Source organism: Falco peregrinus, chromosome 6, assembly GCF_023634155.1.
Source record: "Falco peregrinus isolate bFalPer1 chromosome 6, bFalPer1.pri, whole genome shotgun sequence".
Classification (NCBI taxonomy): Eukaryota; Metazoa; Chordata; class Aves; order Falconiformes; family Falconidae; genus Falco; species Falco peregrinus.
In genome coordinates this window covers 35,080,738-35,105,329 of record NC_073726.1, presented here as the reverse complement: position 1 = coordinate 35,105,329, position 24,592 = coordinate 35,080,738, and the positions used below count along the sequence as shown (strand labels likewise).

Sequence of the window (24,592 nt, the reverse complement as noted above, 5' to 3'; positions counted from 1 at the left end):
TTAAAAAAAACCCAACACACATACACATACAACACACACACCAACAAATCAAAGCCAAGCCTCTGCTTGTTCCTTAAGTTAATTCCTAGATGTGAAGTATTGTGACTCCGACAACAACATATTATCCATTCAGCTACCTGAAGCAACACCACCTCCCAGAATCACAGAATCACAGAATGGTTTGGGTTGGAAGGGACCTTAAAGATCATCTAGTTCCAACCCCCCTGCCATGGGCAGGGACAGACACCTTCCGCTGGACCAGGTTGCTCAAAACCCCATCCAACCTGGCCTGGAACATTTCTGTAAACTGAGAGTTATCTTGTAACTAGTCCTCTAGTTTATACTTTCCATACCATACAACGTCATGCTCGTGGGGGGGGTGGGGGGGGTGGGGGGTGGCTAGGAGGGGCCGATCACTGCTCAGGGGCCCGTGGTGAGCAATTGTGTTGTAAATCACTTGTTGTTTTTTCCTTTGGGTTTTATTACTCTCTCTCCCTCCCTCCTTTTCATTACAGTTGTCATTGTTGTTGATACTATTATAATGTTTTATTTTAATTATTAAATTGTGCTTATCTCAACCCACCAGTTTTACTTTTTTCCTCAGTTCTCCTCCCCATCCTGCTGCGGGATGGCAGGGAGCGAGTGAGTGGCTCCGTGGTGCTTAGTTGCTGGCTGGGGTTAAACCACAGCAATAACAAACTAAACAGTGGAGTTCAACTGATCATCACTGTTCTTTTCCTTCTCCAGAGATTGTTTCATTTATTGTAACATTTGAAGTCTTCCAATATATATGAGCTAATTGGTTTCATGTTACACTTGTTTGTGTTACTTAAAGTCCTGTTCAGTGTAATGTCAGGGAAAGTCAAGGCATTTGAGGACCCTTTAAAATTCTGGGACTGGATGATAAGTAGGTGACAAAGGTAGAAGTTCTCATCTTAGCCCAATTAATGTACTTCAAAATGTTTCAAATTTTCAGCAGCCAGATCCAGGGTTGTTGACCTTGTTTTGCTTGGGTATTTATAAACAGTCATATAGCATCTATTTAAATGAATTTAACTCCAGCCTTCATTATTACTCCTGATCACATTTGCTGATAGTTCAACACAGAGGCAAACAGGTATGTTAAGCAGCTCCCTTAGTTACTGCCTCTGACTACCAGCTAAGAGAGCGAGTATGAGATCGATAGATTGTATTACACTTGATTAATAGTAATATAGGTTTACTATTTTAATAAATGAGGCCTCATCTAAATTATTTCAGCAGATGCTATAGTAACCCTCTTCCACTGTCAGGCAAATGTTGATGATGGTTCACCAGCAATTGATTTAGATATGGCTTCCTACAGAATTTGTTGGATTTCCTTTGACGTAATTACTCTCTGAATGGGCCAGAGCAGCTGTGCCTTTTTTAGAAAAAATGGAAAGCTACAAATGTTTTAAGGTAGCCATCATTCATTCCATATGCTGCATGTCAGTCCATATGTTTTGTGACATATCACAGCCTTGATATCTGCTTTACATGGAGCTACACATTAAAGCTAACATTTGCATATGTTTGTACAAGAAGAATCAAAGCAATTCTGGAGACTAAGCACACTTAAAGTCAATTCTGCCTTTGCAGTAAGTATCATATGTGCATCTGATCCTGTTGCATAGATAAGAGCAGTAAAGCAAGGTGTACAGTACATTCCAGGGAAGTGCCAGTGCTGCCTGGATGATAGAAAAACATGCCAAGAGCTGGGGAAGAAGTTGGAGAATACTCTTCAGCACATACAAAAGACACTGTGGATCTGAGTTCTCTGCAGTGTTTAGTGCAGGGGGTAGGTCTTGGTCTAGTATACATCTATCCTGTAGAAGTGGGTGATGTTATTCCACATCCCCACAAAATTTGCCTATGCTTCAATTATTTCTGGTACTTCTGAGTTATTATAGCAGCAATTGTTTAATCCTGTAAACTGCATTAACTCTATTCTTAGCTGAACCCAGAATAAACTGACAGGAAAACATGACTCTGGTTTCAAGGGAGTGAAAGAATTATTTTTAGATAATGGCTGTTAGCCCATTGTCTTTTCACTCCGTTGTCTTGGTCTGTTACTGGTCTCTGAAGTCCGTTTGGTATGGATGTATCCATGTTGCAGCTCAGGTGCCAGGGACTGCTGTCTAGTGACAGGGCAGGGGAACAGTCTGTGAAATTATTTTTGGGAACATTAATTAAACCAGGTGTGAATTACATGTCAAGAGAACACCTGACTTGGAGATTGAGGTTAAACAAGAGGAGGAGAGTGACATGAGTGGACCTTGCTGAGCAACTTAGCAACTGAGTATTGGAAAGGGGGCTGAGAGGTGCAATTATGGCTTCACGAATGTGTGTGTTGGTGGGGCACGGGGAAGTCTTCACTCAGCACCTACACCATTCTGTGGGGGCCCTATACTTTCCTACCTAGCATACACCTGTTCCCTGTGCTTTCCTCTCACCTACAGGCTGCTTTTTCTTTCCCACAGCTGCCTGGTCAGCCCTCCTCCCCACCTCCCTTACCTGTCCTCACACAATAAGCAGCTTTTTTTCCTCCTTATCCTTACCCCAGAACCCCATTACTTTTCTTTCTGAGGTTCTGGCAGGGCTAGTATGGAGAGCAAAAAACCCTGCTGCTACCTGGGCCAAGGTAGCAGCAATGAGCCACCCTGAGAGGCTGGAGGTGCTGCTTTAAACAACCTATCCTTTTCCAACACTGACAAAGAATATATGAATGAATGGCAAGAGACAACTTTTCTAGCTAGAAAAGACAATGCCGATGCCTCATCAGCATAAACAAAATAGTCTGCTGCCTTAGGCTACTGACTGCTTTGCCTGCTGTTTTGACCTGACTGCACCATTGCTTCTCAGACACGATCCTGCTTTTTGGGCTCATCCAATTGCTCTTGGCCAGGATCGTTGTCTAGAGCTCTGGTCTTTGTTGGTGTATGCTCTGTCCGCTTGGCAGAACACACTGCCAGGGTGAACTTTTGAATTCAAAGTGCAGATTATGCTTTCAAGTCTTTTGGTCTTCATTTCATGTACACTAAAGTCCCTTTGCTTGATAAAATTTAGAGAAGTCTTGGGGATCAATGTTGTCTTAGCTCAGCTCCTTCCTATTTAGTTAGAAATGTGGCTTTCTCTACCCAGAAATCAAGCAATAAATGACAGGAAGGACCATACTATGACTAAGACAGTGCACGGGGACTAGAGAAACTTGGGATGCTGTTTCTACTATAGACTTCCTGGGTGATCTTGGTAAAATCACTTAAACTGTGTCTGTTTTCTCTCTATAGAATGGAGATAAGAGAATAGGTGAGGGGTTATGAGAATTTCAGAGTCTTTTACTATGAATAGCTTTATAGGGAATTGCTTTTGTAGAAACACTATCCAATTCTGTATATATTCTGGAAAACAAAATTCAGATTATATATGTATTTTCAAGATCAGGCTTCTGTGCTTTCCATATGAAGTTTCTAGCTTTTAAACACATATTTCACTTGGCTGACTGATATGCAAATTATAAACATTATAACAGGAAAAAAGATATGAAAAAGTATTGTGCATAATAATAAACAAACTGAATTTTGAATTTGCTCAAACATGCTGTCATAGATAACATTGCCTATTGAGAACTTAAGAAATAGAAAGGCTGTTTCATTCTGCTCTTCCCAACAAAATCATCAAGAAAGAAAACAGGTAACACTTTAAATAATTGAGTCATCTGAAACTGACATCTGTTAGCCCCTGAAATACATTCAAATTTCTTTAGTTAATTTAGGTGTGTGAATTACATACTTCTCAAAAATCAAGGTTTCATGATGATGAAAAACATTACATACCTAACTTACTGCTTAATTTTCAGCAGTGAGATTATTCCTTTTCATCTTGCACTGCTTTGTTTTTATATATATATATATATATTTATATGGGGAAGAAGAGGAAAGAAGAGATACTGAACTCCAATTTGAAGGCATTTTTGTTGCATTTTTACAAATGGGGTTTTAAGTGTGGGTGGTTTTTTTTTCTGTTTTAAACAAAGGTAATTAATACAAATTAATATTAGCCTTTACTTATGTGGCAACTCTAAAAACTGTGCAAGATAACTTAAGCCATATGATACTCTGATAATTACATTGAATTTGAACTATTCTTTGTAGGATGCTTCAAATGCTCTTGTGTCGAGTTGAATGTCACTTGAAGAGTCCTCAAATATTTTGCTTGTAAGAGAACATAACAATAATAATCAGGCTTCACTTAAAACCATCATACTCACTGAATCCTTTGATGTTGTAGAGGTTGAATGCTGATTAAATTTAGTACTTAAAATGAGCTTGTAAGCCAAAAGTTGCTGTTGTATTTATCAAAGGGTAGGTGTGCATTCCTGTCCTATTTACGTGGAAGTCCATAGCTGGTACAAATCATAATGCCTCCATTAAGTCACTTTGGATGTCTTAGGAAAGCAGAGTCTTTATCTGGTCCTAAGGCAGCCCAGCCCTGGGAGTGGAAGATGAGGTAGATCATTCATTGATACTGGAGATCACAGGGCCTTTTTTACAGGTTGCCCGTTAGTTTTCTATGAGAAAACATTCTATTTCCAGCTTCCCTTGTTGAACATGGATGGCAGTCATCATAAGTTTTTAACCTTTGACTTCCCAGTCATGCAGGAGTTGAAGGTGAAATCTGTGACTACAGAGTTGGTTTCCCTGTTGCGTGGGTCACCTTGCTTGAAGCCTTTTTTACCTGTCAGGGTTCAACATACCTGTTTTTACTCAGCTGCCAAAGAACTGCTCCTAAAGCAGTGTAGGAAAGAATATCCTGAATACATCAGTAGAGACACCAGTCCTTAGTCGGTCCAGAATAAATGAATAGGGTTAGAAAAAGCCAAATACATTTAAATTGGAACCAAGTTTCTCTGTGAATTATTCTATTCCACACACTTGACTTTAAAGGTAAAAGAATGAATAAGAATCCTAAACTGTCCCTTTATGGGTTAATGAGTATAATCTAATTATTCTTATATTGCACATGCATAGAAATAGAACTGAAGTTGATCAGTTGCACATCTATGTTCTGAAGAGCTGTGTTTTCCTCCTTCAAAACTACCCAGACAAAAAGCTAGTTATGTTTTACTTATTTCATAGGAAACAGATGATGCAGAGTGAGTTTTAAACCAGCAGCAACTAAATCACCTCATTTCCATTGTTTCAACAATGAAGACCAGTTTGCTGCCAGCTTGGATTTTCTAATTTTGATTTAAACACATGACTTATAATGACTTTGTTGAGTGGTGGGACTAAGGGATTTATGGTGCCCTTGTATGTGGGACTCTCATCAGTGTATGGCAACCCTGTCGTTTTTGTGACAGAGTCTGTTTGACTGGTGCTGGATTTATGATAGAAATAATTCAGAACACAGTAATAATTTTCCCTTGGCAATTACACTACCATTTGGTACTTTGTCCCTAAGGGGAAAATGAATGTGCTGGGATCTGTCCATAAGTTCAGCGGCTCAGTGTAAAGAACAAATCAAGGTCAGAATGCAGCTGAATACACACTGATGTTTCATAATATAATCTAGATTTCCTGCTTTCATCTGACGTATTAAAAAACCTCATGTAATTTAGAGATTTGTTTTGATTGCTATGAGATTTTTAGTGGGAATTCTCTGTGAGGGATATTTCATTACCATGTTCAGTATGTTCTTTTTCTGTTCTTTGCCTCTTTTCTTTGTAGCAATGACCACCCTAGCAATTTCTTCAGTGTAAAAAGGATAGTACCTTGCTAAAGGTTGGTGCTTATGGTATTACATAATGTCATAAGACACTTTATATCTATATCTATATCTATTTGTCTTTTGAAAGGTCATTTTCCACCTTTGCCCTTGTCATAAAAATGGGATATCACCTTTTTACCACAGTTTGTCAGCAGCCTCTTTAAGCATGAAAAATCTGCTGGACCAGAACGTTTGTCTGGTGGTAATTTGTCCGATAACTAAAGGGGATCACTTTGCTACTCTGTGTTCCTGTTCTCCCGTTCTCCACTTTGGTTCAGCCGGCAGTTGTGAAATAAAAAATGTGGATGATAGGACAAACCTCGTGTGGTACAGTGTTTCTAACACATGCTAGAGTTCTCATGTGTAACAGTGGCTACAGAATGATTGATATGCTGATAAACGGATGAGTAAGGACAACTATATAAAAAGTGATAAAACAACAAAGCATCTCAAATGTGATCTTTTAGGTTAAATTTTGCTTTTGTAGTCATAGTTTTTTTAATGACTCAGTATGGAGAAGGCTGGCTTAGAGATGGCTTGTAGAGGCTCTTTTTTAAGTCTGGGCTCCTATCCGTGTGACCAGTGATGTCAATCAAAACTCTCTAATCTAGAATACAATAAAGAGGGATGCCTGCTTTTTGTGGTTTATACTGAAGCTAAATAAACAGCAGTTCATTTTAGGACATGAAATGGATCTGTTGGTACCCTTCTGTGAATATTTACATTGCAAAAGACCTGAGTTATAATATTCTTATTATCATGCCTCTGAGAAGAGAAGCACTGAAATTCTAGTGCTCCTAGGTTATCCATCACTAGAGGCCTAATTAAACAAAATTAGACAAAGTTCTGTCAGGAATGGCATTGGTATTAATCTGCTTTGGGTAGGGGAGAGAGTAGATGAGTTCTTAAGGTGGCTTCCAGCCTTTTCATTCTAGATGCTATAGGTGAAGTTTTATAAACTTTTCAACCTGCACTTGAGAAGTGCTTAACCTGAACATTGATATTCGTCCAGCCAATGTTTATGAATCAACACTGTTTGATTTGACTATTTTATCTGTTAAGATACTTGCCAAGACTATCCCAGATTCCTCTGCAGAATTTTTATTGATTGTAGATAGGTGCTTGTTAAGATTCTTGGGTGGCTACTGGAGACATACCTGGAGAAACAATGTGACTGTTTCAGACCAGAATAAGATTGGACATCGCAGTATTTCTGCAGTGTTGGTGTTTTTTACCTGGTTTCAGTATAACCCATAATCAGGTATTGCCCAAGTGGCACAAAATATTTCCATTTTCCTCCAAGATGGCTAACCTGGAAATAACCATATCTCTTAGCCCTGGCTCCCATGCATTTGGACTTTGGCAGGCAATATCTGATAGTAATTTTTCTGGACTTTAAGGATAGCAGTATGATCGATGGCTAAAAAGACACATGAAAAATAAGGATTTCTGTCACTGACCTTCTAAGTCGCATTGTTGGAAGAGAGTGATAAATCAAGCTGGATGTGTAGATTATGTACTTATACTCTGTAGTGCCTTTGAGTAAATATTTCAAGAAGATTACATGACAGGGAAATTTTACATTTTTCCATTTGATGGGAAAGTTGCTACTATTACTTTTCTTATTATTGTAATGATAATTGTTAAACATTTCTGTTTAACATTTCTATGGGTCTGTGTTTTTCCACCAGAGTTCACAGAGATACTCAGAACAGACTCATTCTGTGTTCTGCCTTCTTTCCTCATCTTGGTTGTTGTCCTGCTGCATAAATGACACAAGTGATTTCAATTAGTTGTCAGCCACCTGATGGTGTATGTATTTTACACAAAAAGATAAAACAATGAATGTACTTATCACTGCCTCTTGACAGAAACTATTTAATGGCAAATAGTCTGGAAGTGCAGTGTATTTTGAATAAGAGGTTCATAAACACGGCTTAGTGGCTGAGGGGAAAGAACAGGGCTATCGTGGTTTTCTCTAGGCCTCACAATAAAGTAGTGTAGAATATAAAGAACATCCTTCCAAGGCAAAGTTCCTGAAGCACTTCTGTTTTCACCAGGGAAGTACTCTATCTTAACTGCCACTTGTAAGAGGATTTTAGGTATATATGTCTGTCACAGAGGTCCAGCCTCGCCAGTGTACTTGAAGCACATCTGCCCAGCATGTACTGACAGAGTTTAACATTGATCATAGCAGCCATAAACCACTTTCCCTCAAAATCATGATCTGAAATGATGAATTTTTTGTCATTTATATAGTAATGTCATCCACAAAGACCTCCCCTCATCCCTGTTCGTGCTTTTGGGACTGATTCTGTTGATGATACTGTGGATAAGCTCTTCAAGGGTCATACCCAGAAAGAGAAGGAAGTTCAGGAATAAACAGGAAAAACTCAGACTGCCACAATCTGGTTTTGTGAGGAGGAGTATACCCTCAGGGAAACAATAGGAAAAGTGGGAAACAGGAGAGAGGCAGGCAGAATTGAATGTGCTGATAAATTTAGAAGTCAGAAGCAGTGAATGATGAGAGTAAAAGCTTATGATGTGAACAGGATGATTGCCATCAGTTAAGAAACATGATTTTGAAACTTAATAGGAAGGCCGAGAGAATAGGAATAAGAGATAGATCTCTCTGAGTTCACTTATTATGTTTCTTTATGGAGAAGTTAAGTTTAAAAAGAAATAATCTGTTTATTTTGCAGTGATGATTTCCCTTTTGCACTTAGCATACAGAGATTTAATTTCGGAAGCATGATCCTCAATGTCCATTAGTGCAGCTGTAATAAACATTCATCTGTTTATTCCTGAAGCAGCATGTTTCCTAGAGCTAATCCTCTTGTTCCTTACTCCACACTTTCTCATGTCAATCAAGTTATCAGTAACAATAATCACAAATCCCATTAAGAACTAATTACATATGTGCAACTTCAAGCTAGTTTACCTCTTTGCTAACATTATCTCAAAGATTTTTAACTGCAGTCAATCCAGCTTGCTTCTGGCTCCATTAATTATGGTTGCACATCTTTACAAAGTATTAAGACCTACAACTCATCTTAATGATATTCTGCTGCTTCAGAAATAAGAAAGACCTATAAAATGGAGTAACTTGCTCTTCAGATGTGTTGAACTCTGTCTGCCACCCACTCTAAGAGCTCCACCATTCTCATTTCATATCTGCTCAGTTCCTGAGTGACACAGTGAGCTCACCAAGAGATCTTGGTTTTCTTGCTCGAGTATATGCTGTAACTGGAATTAAGAACAGAATCTTGCTGACAAAATGTGGACAAAGATGACAGACAGACTGGAGAGTGTATTGTCATAAGGACGTGGCACAGATCCTTTTGAAAGCTGTTACATGAACTCCTTTCTTGAGAACACAAAGGGAACAGGGTGTAACTCTTCCAGTAGAGAGTGTGAAAAACAATGGCTTGTGTGGATGTGATAGGAAACTATGGTTTTGCATCATACCAAAAAGAACAATCTATTTCAAATATTTCAGCAAAGTATTTTTATATGCTGTTACAACTGAGAAAAAAATTTATATCAACATATACGTACTGGTTCATTTCCATAATAATCTGTGTAATTTTCTTTGTTTGTTATATGCATGTATCCCTTCCCCAGACAGTGATGGAAATTAAGGGGAACATTTGCAACCAACAAGGAGAAAAACTAGTCTATGAAGATATATCATACTGTAGCCTATGTTAAATTGAAGCTTGTGGAATCCTCTAACTTTAAGTGTTTAATGAAAACAGAATCATTATCTCTGTTCTAGGCAGGTAGAGACCTCCTCTGGGATTTAAACACATGCATCAAGAGAAGACTAGACCTGTGTGTTTCTGGGAAGTTTGTGCCTACAGTGTTACACTTTGTTTCTCTAGTCTGGATAGTTAAGAAAAGATGCTGTTCTGAAAAAGAAAATGAGAGCAAATCCTAAAGCTTGATGTTTCCTGTACTCAGTTTTAAAAAGCAGCTTTCAAATACTTGTGTCTGTATTGCACCCGTAAAGCTATTAATTTAAAAAGCTTTCCTGAACTGTGCCCCTCCCCGCGCTCCCCCCCCCCCCCCCCCCCCCAACACACACACACTTTTTCCCTTGCAGGAAGAGGTCTTTTATGATGGAAAAAGAATGGGACAAAGTTCTAGCTGATTGATTTATAAACACCTGAAAAAAACATAGTTCATGTGGAAAGTGCTGGAACATCCTTAACCAAAGTGATGTCACTGGATTAGTCATTCCAAAGTGGCTTAATGTGGATAGAAGACAAGGCAGCTCTAAGGGAGAGGAATAAGAGTGGGGAGGATAACTGTGGAATTAAAGATGCTTCTTCACCACTAGTTCTTTCCAGTTGCCCATGGCCAGTAGAAGTGTTCTCTGAAGCAAAATGCCTTGGGTTGTTGATTTCATGCAGACAGCTTTCAATCTTGCAAAGCAACACCTTCCTTTTGTTTTTTGCTTAAAGTCAATTACTTCATTGTTCATGTCTTTTATAGCCACTGGAATCCATATAAAGTAGGCATAGCTTGTCTAGTTTTCTTTCATGTGTGTTCATCCTTCCTTCATCCAGTAAGTATGCTTGCACATGTCGGGAGAAACTGTGAGTTGCTGATTTTTTATAAGGTTCACTTTTATGTCATTATAGTGTGATGAGTTTATCATGTTTTTCGGTCTTCTAGTTTTGTTTGGAAAAAAAAAGTCATTTTTGCCTTGTCATGTATCTTCTGCAAAACCAATTTAATACTAACTTCTTTTATTGTACAGAGCTGGTTATTTGCCTCAGAATATTCCTTTGGAGATTATCAGATACCTTTCAGAGGAGAAGGATTTTCTGCCTTGGCATGCTGCCAGCCGAGCTCTTTATCCTCTAGATAAATTGCTGGACCGCACAGAGAACTACAACATCTTCAATGTAAGAGATACCATCTTCCTCTGTTTTTTTCACACAGCCTGCTTCGTTTTTTCCCTTTCTTTCTTTCTCTCACTCTCCTTCCTTTCATTGCCAAGGGTTGAACTGTTCCCCAGTCAGATACTTTAAATGACCTAGGGTTATGAGCTTTCTTCCTAATCATAGCAGTTGTCAAGCTTTGGTTCATTTGCATTTGAACAGTGATAACTGTTGTTTGAGGCATATATGATTAGTAAAAGGAAAGCTAATTATCCCTCCTATTAAATATTATGGCAAATAAAGTATTTCACTTGAAGGAGCCAAAGTAATCTATTTCCAGATTTCCTCTTTTGAGGAGCCCCATGGTGATATTTAGGTTGGTGCCCAAGCTCAGCAAGGACACCAAGTGCAGGCACAACTGAATAGGATGCACACAACTGAAGTAAAGATTTTTAGTCATTATTTCACCCAAAAGTCATGGTGAATTCAATGCAGTTACCTTAATTAACAAGGATTAAATTGCCATTGAATCAAAAGCCCATTCATAATTGGGTCCGAAGGGACAGCAGTAACAGCTAGCAGTAAATAATTAAGATAGACATGACAAACATTTTAACATTTTACCTGAAAAAAAAAAAAAAAAAAATCATAGCTACGCTGAAGCATGGTTTATGAAGTACACAGAATGTGAGGGCAGCCAGTGACAATTACGAACTCTTGGGCGTTTTTGTTTGCTATAAATTTTATGTACTCTACATATTTTAAATGGCCGATATACTGTAATTTTGTAGACCCTTCAAATGAAGGAACTCTTTACAGCCAGAAAAGTATAAAGGTGCTTTTTTTCTTCTCAGACATATATTTGCTTGTGTCTGTGTCCACAGACACACATGCTTAGACAGCAGGAAGCTAGAGGTGGCTGTATGTATGTATATATGTATAAGTACATATGTGTATATATATGCACACACATACACAAAGCTACCTGCTGACATGGACAATTATTTTTGTAGAACATATACTACAGATTAATAAAGACACAATGAAATTCTTCATGAACCTGCCATGTAGGCCTACATGGAAACTAGAGCCATAATACAAAATTACGTTGAAATAATTTGCATGTTTAGTCTATTGCTAACTGCACAGAAAAATTCTTATGAGTGTGCCATTGCTATTTCACTTTTAATCATGGCTGTGTAAAGAAAACACAATTTCAATAAATAAGGCCAGTACAATTCACAGCTGGGTTGTGTTTTATCACTGCTGATGAGAGCTTTGAAAGCAGAGGTGATAGCAGAGGAAATAAAAAATATTTTTAGTCACAGAATAACATACATGCTAAAGAAAGCTGCGCTATGAATCTCCTTTTGTGTTGACATCATATATACATGCCTGTGCATTCACAATAATAAAACAGATGCTCTTCTATGCAGGTCTTTATATCTCAGTTCTCTTCTTCAAATGGATGATTTCCACTGGCAAAAGATTACATTGAATACAATGACAGTGGTTTCCCTCATGACTGGTCAGAATATATAAATATGTCTCCTGTGTAAAAAGTAAAAGTAATGGATATTAAACAATATTCTTCTAAAAGTGAACATGCCCAATGCTGTTGAGAGTAGAAATTAAGCTGTTGCCACTCTTGCAACTTTTCAGCTGTGTATTGTGAGTTCAAAATAGCATGTAAGAAGCTTTTTTAATTGATGGGGCTTATAACAATAAATTGTCATATACTAGGCATCTAATCAAATAGCTGTTCTACAGAGTCTTCTCACTATAGCAATGAAGGAGGATTGCAAGTGGACATGTTGCTTTGCTAAATAGAGATCAAAATCTTTGGAAAGTTGGACATTATTTGAGGGTAAAAAGGCAAAAACTCAATAGTCAGTAGCGTTTGAATTCCAAATAAAAAATAAATGTTAACATTAAATATATTTTTCTTTCCCCCCTCAGGAGTATATTTTAAGACAAGTTGCCTCAATGTATCTCAAGCTTGGATGGCCAACGAATAACTTAAACAAATCGCTTGTTCAAGCATCATACCAACATGAGTACTGTTTCATTTCTTTTTTTCTGTTTGATTGTTTGTGGGATATAGTTGTAATAATGCATTCTCCTAAAATTTGGTCTCATCTTCAGCATGCCATACTTCCCTAACTCTGTCATCCTGTTTTTCTTTTCTGGGAGAGCAGCAGATCCTGTGAGATTAATTTCTTTCCTGAGTTTGGAGAACATGATTTCCTAAGCCTTATTTTAGTATCTGACTGCACTGGATATTTAAGAACTTGGAATCATGTGACCACAGAGGTCAGGGAGAGTGCATAGTGTAAATGGGGGCTGGTTTTGGTCCACAACCCTTTATTTGTTGCAGCAGCTGTAGGCATTAAACTGACACTGGGATTTGTATAGCTAGATTATCTTTGCTATTTGCCCAACTATCAGTTGATGCCACTGTTACAAGAAACAGCTTTTTGTAAACATTCAAACACATTTATTAATGCAGCCTTATTGCTTTCTTGAATTTGGACAGAGAGTTGCATCGGGAAGTCATCATGTTGGCCTGCAGCTTCGGTAACAAACACTGTCACCAGCAGGCTGCAACGTTAATCTCGGATTGGATTTCTAGCAATAGGAACCGGTAAGTGGAACTGAAATGTGTATTTCCCATTTCTCCTTCTCAGAGGCAATACAGCTGGCATGCTCTTCCTCTCCTGCCTGCCCCTATCCATGGTGCCTCGTTCTGCAGAGTGGTATGGGAGGAAGCAGAGGTCACTGGCTGTTATTTAAAAATGACTGTGGGGCTTCAGAATGAATTATTTACCTTTGCATGTATGAGTGAGTGAAGGGGACACCCATGCAGCCTCTGCCCTCTCCTGATAAATTGCTGTCAGGCAATTAACGTGCTAGAAGGTGAGAAGATGTGTTCTAACGAAGGGTTTAAATGAAGAAAGATTAGTGATCGCCACATTGGCAGACCAACACGGAGGCTGTGTCGGGGCAAGAGAGCAGAAAGTGCTAAGTGATGAAAGAAGTGAGAGAGGTTAGAGGCAGAACGACTGAGAAGTAAGAAAGGAGACAATCTATTTTAGGGTAATATTATGAAGTACTTAAGGGTGAAGACTTGGAAATTAATGCAGGAATACATGGAAAACGTCACGTGAGGTCTCAGAGATGGGATAATATGATAGCTGATGTGTTGAGCACGAGCAGCACTGTAGGGGTTTGACAACATGTCCGTGGTTTAACCTCAGCTGGTAATTTAAGCCCCACGCAGCTGCTCACTCCCTTGCCCCTCACCCAGAGGGATGGGGAGGAGAATCGGAAAGGGAGGTAAAACTCGAGGGTTGAGATAAGGACCGTTTAATAATTGAAATAAAATAAAAATGAAAGAACAATAATAATAATAACAGTTATAATGAAAAGGAAAGAGAGGGGAGGGGAATGAAATCCGAAGGGAAGGGATGAAAGAAAACAAGTGCACAATACAGCTGCTCACCACCTGCTGAATGATGCCCAGCCAGTCCCCGAGCAGTGAGCAGAAGGCCCCAGCAACAGACACCCCACACACCGCCCCCCCAGTTTATATACTCAGCATGATGTCCCATGGTATGGAATATCCCTTTGGCCAGTTCAGGTCAGCTGCCCTGGCTGTGTCCCCTACCGGTTTTCTGTGCCCCTCCAGCCCTCTGGCTGGCAGGACCTGAGAAACTGAAACGTCCTTGACTTAGTATAAACATCACCCAGCAGCAACTAAAACCATCAGTGTGCCACCAGCACTGTTCTCACACCAAAGCCAAAATGAAGCACTGCACCAGCTGCTAAGAAGAAAACTTTATCCCAGCCAAAACCAGTACACAGCAGATATGTAAGTTAGGCTGTCCAGACACAGGTTTATTCAGCTGAGGCAAGGGAACACAGGCCATGGATGGTGTATGAAATTTATCTTTTAAAGTTAAGCACCTCAGAAATGATATATTACTGAAAATACAAATATTTAAGTATGTATTGACCTATGGACACTGAGATAAGTACAGAGTATAGGTTAGGACTATGACTTCTTGGGAAAGCATGATGTATTTTCTGATTATATGGAATGCGGGTGTAGAAGTACTTGTGTAAGTACATCATATGATATTTTGTTTTAAAGGAAATTATTGTACTTTCAAGTAACCAAGAAAAAAAAGAAAAGAAAAAAATCTTACATTTTTAGTCCCAATCTTGTACAAGCTCTGCAAAAGGATCAGATCTCTATAGATACAGAGGCAGGTAGGATTTTTCAAAGACATCTTGAGCCAATCAGGTGGTTTTTTGCAATTAAAACATGTCCATCTGTAATCTTTGAAAATCCTTTACAGGCGTACCCGTTTACATAAGTACCTGAGTGTTGCCTAAAACCAGCCATGAACAGGGCATAAATGGAAATTGCATTCCTATATGACTTTGAAACTTCTGAAAAAAAAAATAAAAATATGTTAAGACTATAACTATGAGCCTTTAAACCTTTAAATAAGCCATATGAGAGGGAGCGGGTTTTCTTGTGTACGATGATACCAGCTATATTTACTATGAAATATATGCACTGGGGTTTTATACGAATTCTTGGTGTCAGTAGCAACAATCGGTATGAAACTATTCAAGAGTAGATTAAAGAGAAAGAATCATTGGAAACAATCTGAAAAAGTAATTTACTTAGATATTAATTTGCAAAAATAGTTAGTCAAACCTAGTGCCACCTATTAACATGCACAGCAGCAGATTATTCATTGTTAAAAAGCTGTCACCCTGCAATGCTTTCTCCCACCCCGTGTCTTCATCCTTTCCAACAAGACTGAAGAAAGAGGCATCAGGAGGAAAAAAAAAAAAAAAAAAAAACCAGCTTATTGCTTTGCTACCAATAGCAAGAAAGGAAAGGAATACATTTAAGGAGGCATCCGAAGATTTGTCTTAACCTTTCTATGAGGCCATTCTTGCGAGCAAAAAATTGTGGTTGCCAGCATATGACGAGTATTATGACAAAAACATCACAGCAGGGCAGAGGAAGAGAATAGCTACCAAGTTAAAGCAGTGCATTTCTCCAAAGGAACCACACAGTTTTGAAAAACAGTCGCCACAAATAATGTATTTACAGAATACAGATTGACAGTCAGATGATAAACAGGGGTACAACTTGAAAAGAAGTCAGAGACGTGTTTTTATGTATTTCTCAAGGTTATAGGATTGGTTCAATTCCCCACCCCAGAATTTTCCAGTTGCTGTTCTCAGATCAGTCTCACATACTGCATGTAACTAACATATGAGCAGACTAATTTTGTATCTACTTAACATTGAAATGAAATTGTGCAGGCTACTAGGAAACAGCAAGTGGTAGACATAAAATCCACCAGTACCAAAATTCGTAAGGGTCTGTCAGTGTTCTCTTGGGAATGTTCAGACCCCGCTACATCGGAGGTACCCTGTATCACCTTTGCTCAGTTTAAACCAAATCAGACTGAAACCTGAAAATAAAGCAAGGGCTGTTTTCCCTGCTTTTCCACTAACAAAATTATGATAATGCTACAATCACAATTTAATTAACATGGTGTTTGAGTCATGCTTCTGCCTCTTTCAGCACTGCAGAGACTATAGCTATCTCAAGTACAGAGGGCAAGCAGGTAAATACAAGATACGTGCAGAAAGCCCACTCAACAGGTGCCATTTTGTATTCTTTCTCATCAATCAAGTGTTTTGCTTTTTGATGCCTTTAACAGTTGTTTGTGAATTTGCTGCAAACAGCTACCTCAGAATCTGTAGGAACCACTCAAAGCTTATTTTCTTACAAAGAAGGGGTAAATCATGCTGGTCATTTTTCTTCAGACTTCTCTGACAACTCCTGGTGCGGAAAGCTGGTGACAGGTGCCAAAACAATATGTATCCTTGTGTGTTCCACTCCTTATCAGCAATGAATAAAGTTGTATCTGCTGAAAACTACTCTGAAAGTTCCTGTAGATGGCCTTCCCTCTTCTGAAACAGAACAAAGACATTGACTGATGTGTTGCAGAATGCCTGGTCTTGGTGGGTTTTGCATAGCCAGAGCACAAAGATAGTGTTCCAGGGAACTCAGAGATATTTTTATATACAGATATAATTTGGATTTGACTATAAGACTAAAAATAAAGGCTAATTTGCAGCCTTTCCACCAATCCCCTCCCAAAATCCTTATTCTGGGAGATGAGATGTTTCATACGGTAAGCTAATTTACAAGCAGTGCATGCTGGAAGAAACACGAATTCTTCAAAGCAGTAGAGGCTATGATATTAGGCTTGTGTCACAAAATTCTAATCAATACAAAATTAGGGTATTATTAAGTTAATATGTGGTGTTATATACCACATAAATTCACAGGTGGTAAATCATGTAAAGAAGGTTTTTCATTGCCTGGCAGTTACTGCAGTTAAAGTTCAAATAATCATAACAGAGAATGTGCAATTAATAATATTGTAGCAATGCTAAAATTCATAACTTTTTAGCCACATTTTTAATCCGTGGCTTTTTAGAAGTACTTTTGAAATGTTTTTTCTGTTTTACTTGTGGTGTTTAATTATGGAAAAAGTGTTGAGTAATAAACAAATACAGTAACATCTAACTGTGTTTTACCAGCATATGCCTACAGTTGCTGTGGGTTTTAGTAATTATATTTAGTTGGATAGGTCCAGAAATTAATTACCATCTACTCTTCACTGTAGGGGATTGAAATAATCATAATAATCAGTTACTGTTGGTACTTTGTAATTACATGTTCTTTACTGTGCAAATAATTTGCCAGTGTTCACCAAGTAAAATAATGGCCATTCATAGCACAAAGCCGGAGGTCCTCTTTATATTTCCAGCATTATTTGAAAAAAGACATTATATTTCTAACTGTAGCACTTCAGATTTTCTTATGGAATTAATAAAAAAAACAAAGCACATGTGATCTGCAAGTTTAGCCTCAGCGCATTGAAGTAGAAGTCAGCTGAGAGGCTTGAAGGCTTGAATTTCTAAAGTGACTTAGGTGTTGCAGCGCTTCATTTTTAGATGCCTGACTCACAGGGCAGAATCAAATGCTTGGGGTTATGCTTCCTGCAAGGGGATTTGGGAACTTCTAAATTAAGTTAGTGGCAGCCACTATGCTGAGTGAAGAGCCTCTTAACATGAGACCGAAGAGAGAGTGGGCCCTCTTAGGGTCCATCACTACAGTGAGAAAGATACTTATATCGAATGAGTATGTAAATAGTGATCATAAGAGTTAGAGGTCCTTGCAAAAGGTGACTTTGCCTTTCAAAATTGTCACTAAAACAGGAAAAGGTCTGCTCCTTTTCTTTTCAAACACCACTGGCAGAGAAGCTGTTCCTTAACCCCCATCTAAACAGTGGTTCTGAGATTGTGGTAGAGCTTCAGCTTAGTACCTCAGCCCTGCATCTGCCACATGCAGAAGACAACCCCAATGACCTGTCTTTGAGGAGTTTTGGATAGTATTAAGACACTGCAACGCACTTTCTTGTTCTGGTTGAAGCTCAGCCACTGGGATTTACTTTGCTATGAAGAGAAATAATACAGCTCTCCAGCCTAAAGATGAAAACATTCATCTGAAAGAGGGAGCCTTGGGTACCTGAAATACCAGGATTACTTAGTATGCAAAGAGCTTTAGGTGGTATTGCTCACTGCCACTTTTGCAGGGCAAAACACAATGCTAAAGCAAGGAACATAGCTCTGAAAAAGAAGTTTGGCTCTACGAGAAGCAAACCAAACACATAACATTACACGTAGAAGAGGCTATAAGGAGACAACTGGTTGTACTTGTTTAGGAATTGATACCATATTTTAATCTTTGCAATTGTTAAAAAAGAAGTGATTATTTCTTTTAGCTGAAAATCTGGGATTAGAGTTCAGGGTATGTCTTACAGTCTTGCTAATCAATGAATTCAAGTAATTTTGCTCTTTTTAAATGACTGATGGCTCCAGCACATTTTACTTGCAAGTCTGCATTGCCTTCTGACTTGATAGTTGATATGAAGGCAAACATTTTCAATCTGTTAAGTTGGGATATATGCTACTCCTGTATTGGAGCAATGGAAGCCCTTGAAAATTCCATGCTGATGTTCAGAATACAAACGTAGCAGAAAACATACAAGCACATTGACATGTCCCTTTATAGTTTGAGAATGTAAGGTTTCTGGGATTCAGTCAACAGCAGAATGCTGTACAAGAGAAGCTACTGTTGGCTGAAAATTAAGATGTTTGCTTCTACCTTCATTTAGCTGAGCTCATCCCTATGAAGCTCTTTCATGTGTGAAGAAATACATTATTCACACTCCTTAGATATAACAGCATTGTGGTTCAGCCTAAAAAATTAACAAAATTACCATACAATGACTGCCTGAGCTTGAGGATCAGCCTTGTTAACCCCTTTAACCTTCACTGCATATCTATTCTGAAAGAAAAACATGTTTCTAAGAGGATTAGCATTTTCAGACTTTCTGCCTTGGATAGACTAAGTAAACGTGTATTTCTGAGGTTCAAGAAAGTATTTGTGGAGAGCTGCAATCTGTAAACTCCTGACAAGAGATATCCTAACAACAGGGAACCTGTCAATGCACACTATGATGGCTCGAAGTATAACTTAGCTGTACACACAAGCGTGTTTTGGCAAACCTCTCTGTGGGTGAAGGCATGATTTTCTTCCAGCTACTGCTGCCATCCATCAGCTACAGGTTGCCACGTACACATTTCTGCTGGCAAAGTGGACCGTGGATGTATGTTTGCTTGAGGCAAAGTTCGACCGGATAGCATGAATGTGTGAGTAAGTGAGAGCTGCACCGAACTCAGACAGTTGATTTTGCCTTCAGTAGAAAAAGGAATGTTTTATTGTGGTTCTGTTAGTAGGGTTGTGGTGATACTATTATTTTGCCAATATACAGCAGTGAGCAGTGGGAGATGATAGTATCGCATCAGACGCAATTATGTGGCAATGTTTCTTTAAGATGTTACTGGACCAGTTGGGAGCCTCCCCAGCTAGTCATAACCACTTCAGTTTGCTCTTTCTTCTTTCTTTAGAAGTGTAACCATTTCTATTTATTGGTTGCTGCCTTTCAAATGGAAGCAAAGTACCTTAATTAATTGCCTCAATACCCCTAGAAAACTTACTGTAAATGGATTTGATTGATCCAGACTTCATATCACTTTAGGGTGATTTTAGTTTTCATGCAGTTTTTACTATTTTTACTATTATTCTTCTGTCACAAGCACTCTGATCAATTTTGTTTACTTGGAATACTGCCTTACAGATACAATATATTGAAAAAAAAATAATGGAAAAACCCAATATTCCACACACCATCAAACTTGACTAAAGTGAGAGTTGCATTCAGCTGTCTGCAAATTTGGTGTCTCTTGTCTTTGCACCTGTTATGCTGACCTTATGGTTGATGGCAATCTGCTAATCTTTGATGAACAGAGCTAAGCTGGCTATGCTATTTGGAAAGGAGAGCTAATGTAGCTTCTTTCTAATACTTGTTTTTCTTTTTTTTGCAATTCTGAGCATATGTTCAGCCTACACTTTCTGACACAAGTGATAGGAAGGCATGGGTTTTTTCTTTTTTTCTGTCTCTTAAGGAGAGCAATGCTCAGATGAATAGATGATGTTTGCAGTGGAGTGCAGGCTGCTGCACTGAATTAGACTGAAGTCACCACCATTCTGTAGCCCATGGGTTCATGAAGTTTGCATCTGTCTGTCTTCATGAATGAGAAGTAGAGACTGCCAGACGATCCTGCCTGTAAATCTAGATGTTTTGAGTCTGGTCTGGTCTCTAATCATCCAGGTTGTTCTGAGAAGTCTTGAGCTGCTGATATGGGGCCAGAGATCTCTGAAAGTAGAATATGCCATGAATTTTCCTGTTCAGTCCGTGGGTTTCAAGTCAGAACACTTCCGTATGTCATTTTGCACTATAGATGAACTACTTTTGGTTACTAAAAAATGAAATTGGGATCTTGGATGATTGCATCCTAGTACTCAATTACCTCATTTAATCTTTGTAAGTCTAATAATGTGAATATTGTCTTTTCCAGTGACTTCTGTTTGCCATTTCAAAGACTTTCATGACATTGCTGTGACCGTCACAAACAGTAGTTAATTCTTTATCAGTCTTAAGAAAGGTACAAGTTATGAAATAAGATGATTTCCATCACTTAATTTGAACAAAGACAGTGATAACAAACAAGCCTAATTTGAGAGTACTAAATCCCCGTACTTTTTTTTCAGAATTTGTATTTCCTCTGCAAGGAACAATGCATTCTTGTCCATCCAGCTGCCTGAATCGGCAGTGTGCTTATTTGGATGGACCATTAACTACTCAATAGAAATGGCACCAGAAAAATAAATTGCACTGCAGGAGTGTACAGGAGACTGTAACGTGTTTATAAATGAAACTAACCATAGATCTGAGGGAGTGGTAATTAACAAATTACCAGTCATTAATTGAGTTCATTTCAATGAAATCTGGCTTAGGTGATAGAAAATCAAATGTTTTTCCAAACAAAGTATTTTTTCTTCTCCCTTATTTCTCTCTCTAATGACTTGATATACATAATTTTTTTGTTTTGTTTCACATGGGCACACTATTGCTACAGTCTTGCAACAACTTATAAATATACTTATGTTTAACCACCCTCATAAGTATTTGTGGGAACGTGGCCAACAGGTTAATTATGTTTGTTAGTTGCTTGGAAGAGGCACTAGCTTTTTTCACGGGTTTGATGCCCACCAGCTATTTTTGGAAATCAATAGCAGCAAACATGAAAAAATGAGAGTTATTTTCATTTTTTTCACACATGAATGTCTGATAAATGTAAAACAATAAAATAGATCCCTTCTTCTGTGTTCTTAACCCCTAGAAGTTTTAATTACTGAAAAAATTCAGGCATAGCTATTCATACATTTTGAATTGTTACTGGAACTTTGCCAGCTAATGTCAGCCGGTGTTGCTGAAGTGATTTAACTAATTAATAGGTTGTTACAACGTTTGAGTAGAATCTTGCACTCAAGTCAATAAAACTGTTTAAGAAGGAAGAAAACACTGTTGAGTGCATGAGTTAATCAAGGAGATAGTGCTCTGAAAGACCATCTGGGGACTATGTCTGAAAAGAGAGAGGATTTTGTCTTGTGAATGACAAAACTTGGCTTCATGGGGCAGATGGTTCAGGTGGCACTTCTGCCTGCTAACTTCAGTGTGTGATCACAAATAAAGTGATCACACACAAATCGCTTATGTGTAGCGATTATGGATTAGCAATAATTAATTTGCAATCCTTAGAAGTTAGATGGATTTGTCTCCAATTTTCTCATTCAGGAATGATCTCTTCACAACCCTGCAGAACCATTGAACAGAAAGGGCCATATTTTTGTTGCAAAAACTGTCCAGAAAGGACAAAACAAGGATATCTGCTGAGGGATTAGTCTCAGAAAGAAGTGCTTAACTCACTACTCAGTCATTAAAATCAGTGTTGAAGAGCTTGAGCGTGCTAGTCACGTGTTAGTCAGACCCATGCAATACCTGAAGCTCTGAAGCAGAGAACTGGGATTGAGGAGATGTGTCTGTGCATAGCTTTGCCACAGACACCAAGAAGCCACATCCTCAGTTAATATCCCCTGAATTCAATGCGTGATAGGCAGCTGGATGTCAAGCCCGTGACAGCTCTGTGCCTCAGTTTTCAAGGGGAAATGCTGCCCTTTCTTTTCAGACTGGGTTTGTGCCAGCAGTGTGCAGTGGTGCCAGCAGCATGGCTCCTGGACTTTGTAATAGAGCATGGGAGTATAGGTTTTGGGACTGCCATCTTATAAACTAAACATTGCGTGGTGCTGTTCCTTATAACAGAATCTGTGTTTCAGATCTGCCAAGAAAGTACCAGTGCTTCGTTGTTATTTGTTATCTGAGCCTTGTAACTTATTAAGTGAGACTATAAATATAGTCATCAAGAAAAATAGACCTAAGTTGAATGTTAAATAGTTGCAAAAATAAAAATTAATGTTTCTGATTAATTTTCTTTCTCAAATAGTACCCTAAATGGTATTGAAATTTGTCACTTAATCAAAGAACTGTCTAAACTGTGTGCTATTACATTTCGAAAAAATAGAACACAATTTGCCCAGAAGATAAATAATTATGGTCCAATTTTGTAAGTGTATCTCCAGTTGTAAGAACATACTTTAAATAGGAGCAAGTATGTACCAATTAATTATAACTTAGAAGATTATTCTTAGCTCATTGTAGAGTTTTATTATTCACTCTTGAAAAAAAATCCCTGTAAAGGCACATCACAATTTTAATTAATTTTTTTCTAACTGTTTAATTTTTAATTTTTTCCCAAAGTGTTTAATTTTTAAACATGAGCTCTGCTAGCTACATATTTCATTCTCACCATCATATCTGTTAAGCAAGAAAAATAAAGTTAAATAAATTGGATCAGTATTCAAATAAAAGCCATTTAAAATGATGCTTTCAAAAATTAATCTTTATCTTTATTCTTCTGAAGTGTCCATCAATCATATTAGCTCTTTAAATATGAGCAGCCTTGAAGGCCCAGATAAGGTTTAATATAACATGGGGATACGTTCTGCAGTGTTACTACCTAAGCGGTACTGAAACAATGGTAATTTTATCCACTTGATTCAGTTAATACAGAGGGAAAACATTTCACATGCTGATCTAGTGCCTTGGAACTGCAATCTTGGAACATTTTACATGAAGATATAAAAATAAAAAATCTGTAGACTGGGGAGATTTCACATGTTTAGGTAACAATTAAATGCAAAACCATAATGACTGGAGGAGAGAGAAAGAAAAATCCCCACAAATGGAGAAAATTCAGTTAGAGGGCTCTTTGTTGAGGCAATAGTTAAAGAGAAATTACTTTGAGGATACTCACATTTTCATAAACAATTTTCCTTTCCACAAGAAGAACCCTGCTGTCTACAGTCCTGATTACAAGCCTCTCACAGGAGTAATTTGTAGTTTTTTGTAACCATAGGTTTTGCAGTTTCTGAAGCTAAGCCAGTTAAAATCAGTATTTGTTTTGATGTCTTGGTTTGTAGGGACGAGTTTTTTTCACATTATCCTAGTGACTTAACTTATAGATAGAGACCTAAAACCTTCCCTGGAGCAACTGGTTGGACTTTATTAAGTAGATCTGCTGCAGTACTGCAAGTATGCTATTACCGATTTGGTGGCAATAGAGTTTTCTTAGCAAGGAGCATAATGACATTTACAATATGGGCATGGGATCAGTGCCATCACTTGTCTTAAGTCCTCCTTCCTTGCCAGAGCATGGAAATGACCTTGCATTCACTGACCACACCGCTGCTAAAATTGCTGGTGTTGGCCCTTAGAATGTAAAAATAGAGTAGCTGGCAAAGCCCGTTGAATTGTTATGTTTCACAGTAATTTTCAAAAATGTAAACCTCACAAGTGAGCAATGCTGACCTTTCTGGGGTTAGACATCCACTCCTAGGGTACCTCTGCTACTGACTGTACTAGCCAAACACAGAGTGACGGTCCTTCCAGCACACAGTTCTTCCCTGAATTAATGGGGCAATCAACCAAAAAAGAATTACCTTTTCCAGTGCCTTATAGTTCCTTAGAGTATCTGTTGGCTGAACTGCATCTCTTGTTGTAAACCAGAGATAATATTTCTGCCAGCAAACTCAGGAAAAACTATGTGTGTGTCTAAGAAAATGATTTAGTGTTTGTCAAGATATAAAGTCCTTCCTTCATTGAAATAAGACTTGACTGGGTTCAGTTCATCTTCATATTCAGATATCATATGATAAGACAGATTGGGGGTAAGGGCTTGGTTGGTCCCGTGGTCAGGATAGCATCCCTTAGTCCTTTTGGTTTAGC

The 24,592-nt window shown here is 38.3% G+C and overlaps 1 protein-coding gene across 1 annotated transcript in view; it reads left to right on the top strand.

Annotated features, from left to right (window-relative positions):
• Positions 1-24,592, top strand: part of TRHDE (thyrotropin releasing hormone degrading enzyme) — a 214,214-nt gene that overhangs the window by 170,972 nt on the left and 18,650 nt on the right. Inside the window, exons 13-15 of the mRNA XM_005242046.3 lie at positions 10,553-10,700; positions 12,636-12,733; positions 13,213-13,320. Coding sequence (XP_005242103.2) covers positions 10,553-10,700; positions 12,636-12,733; positions 13,213-13,320 — 354 coding nt within the window. The remainder of the gene's footprint in view (positions 1-10,552; positions 10,701-12,635; positions 12,734-13,212; positions 13,321-24,592) is intronic.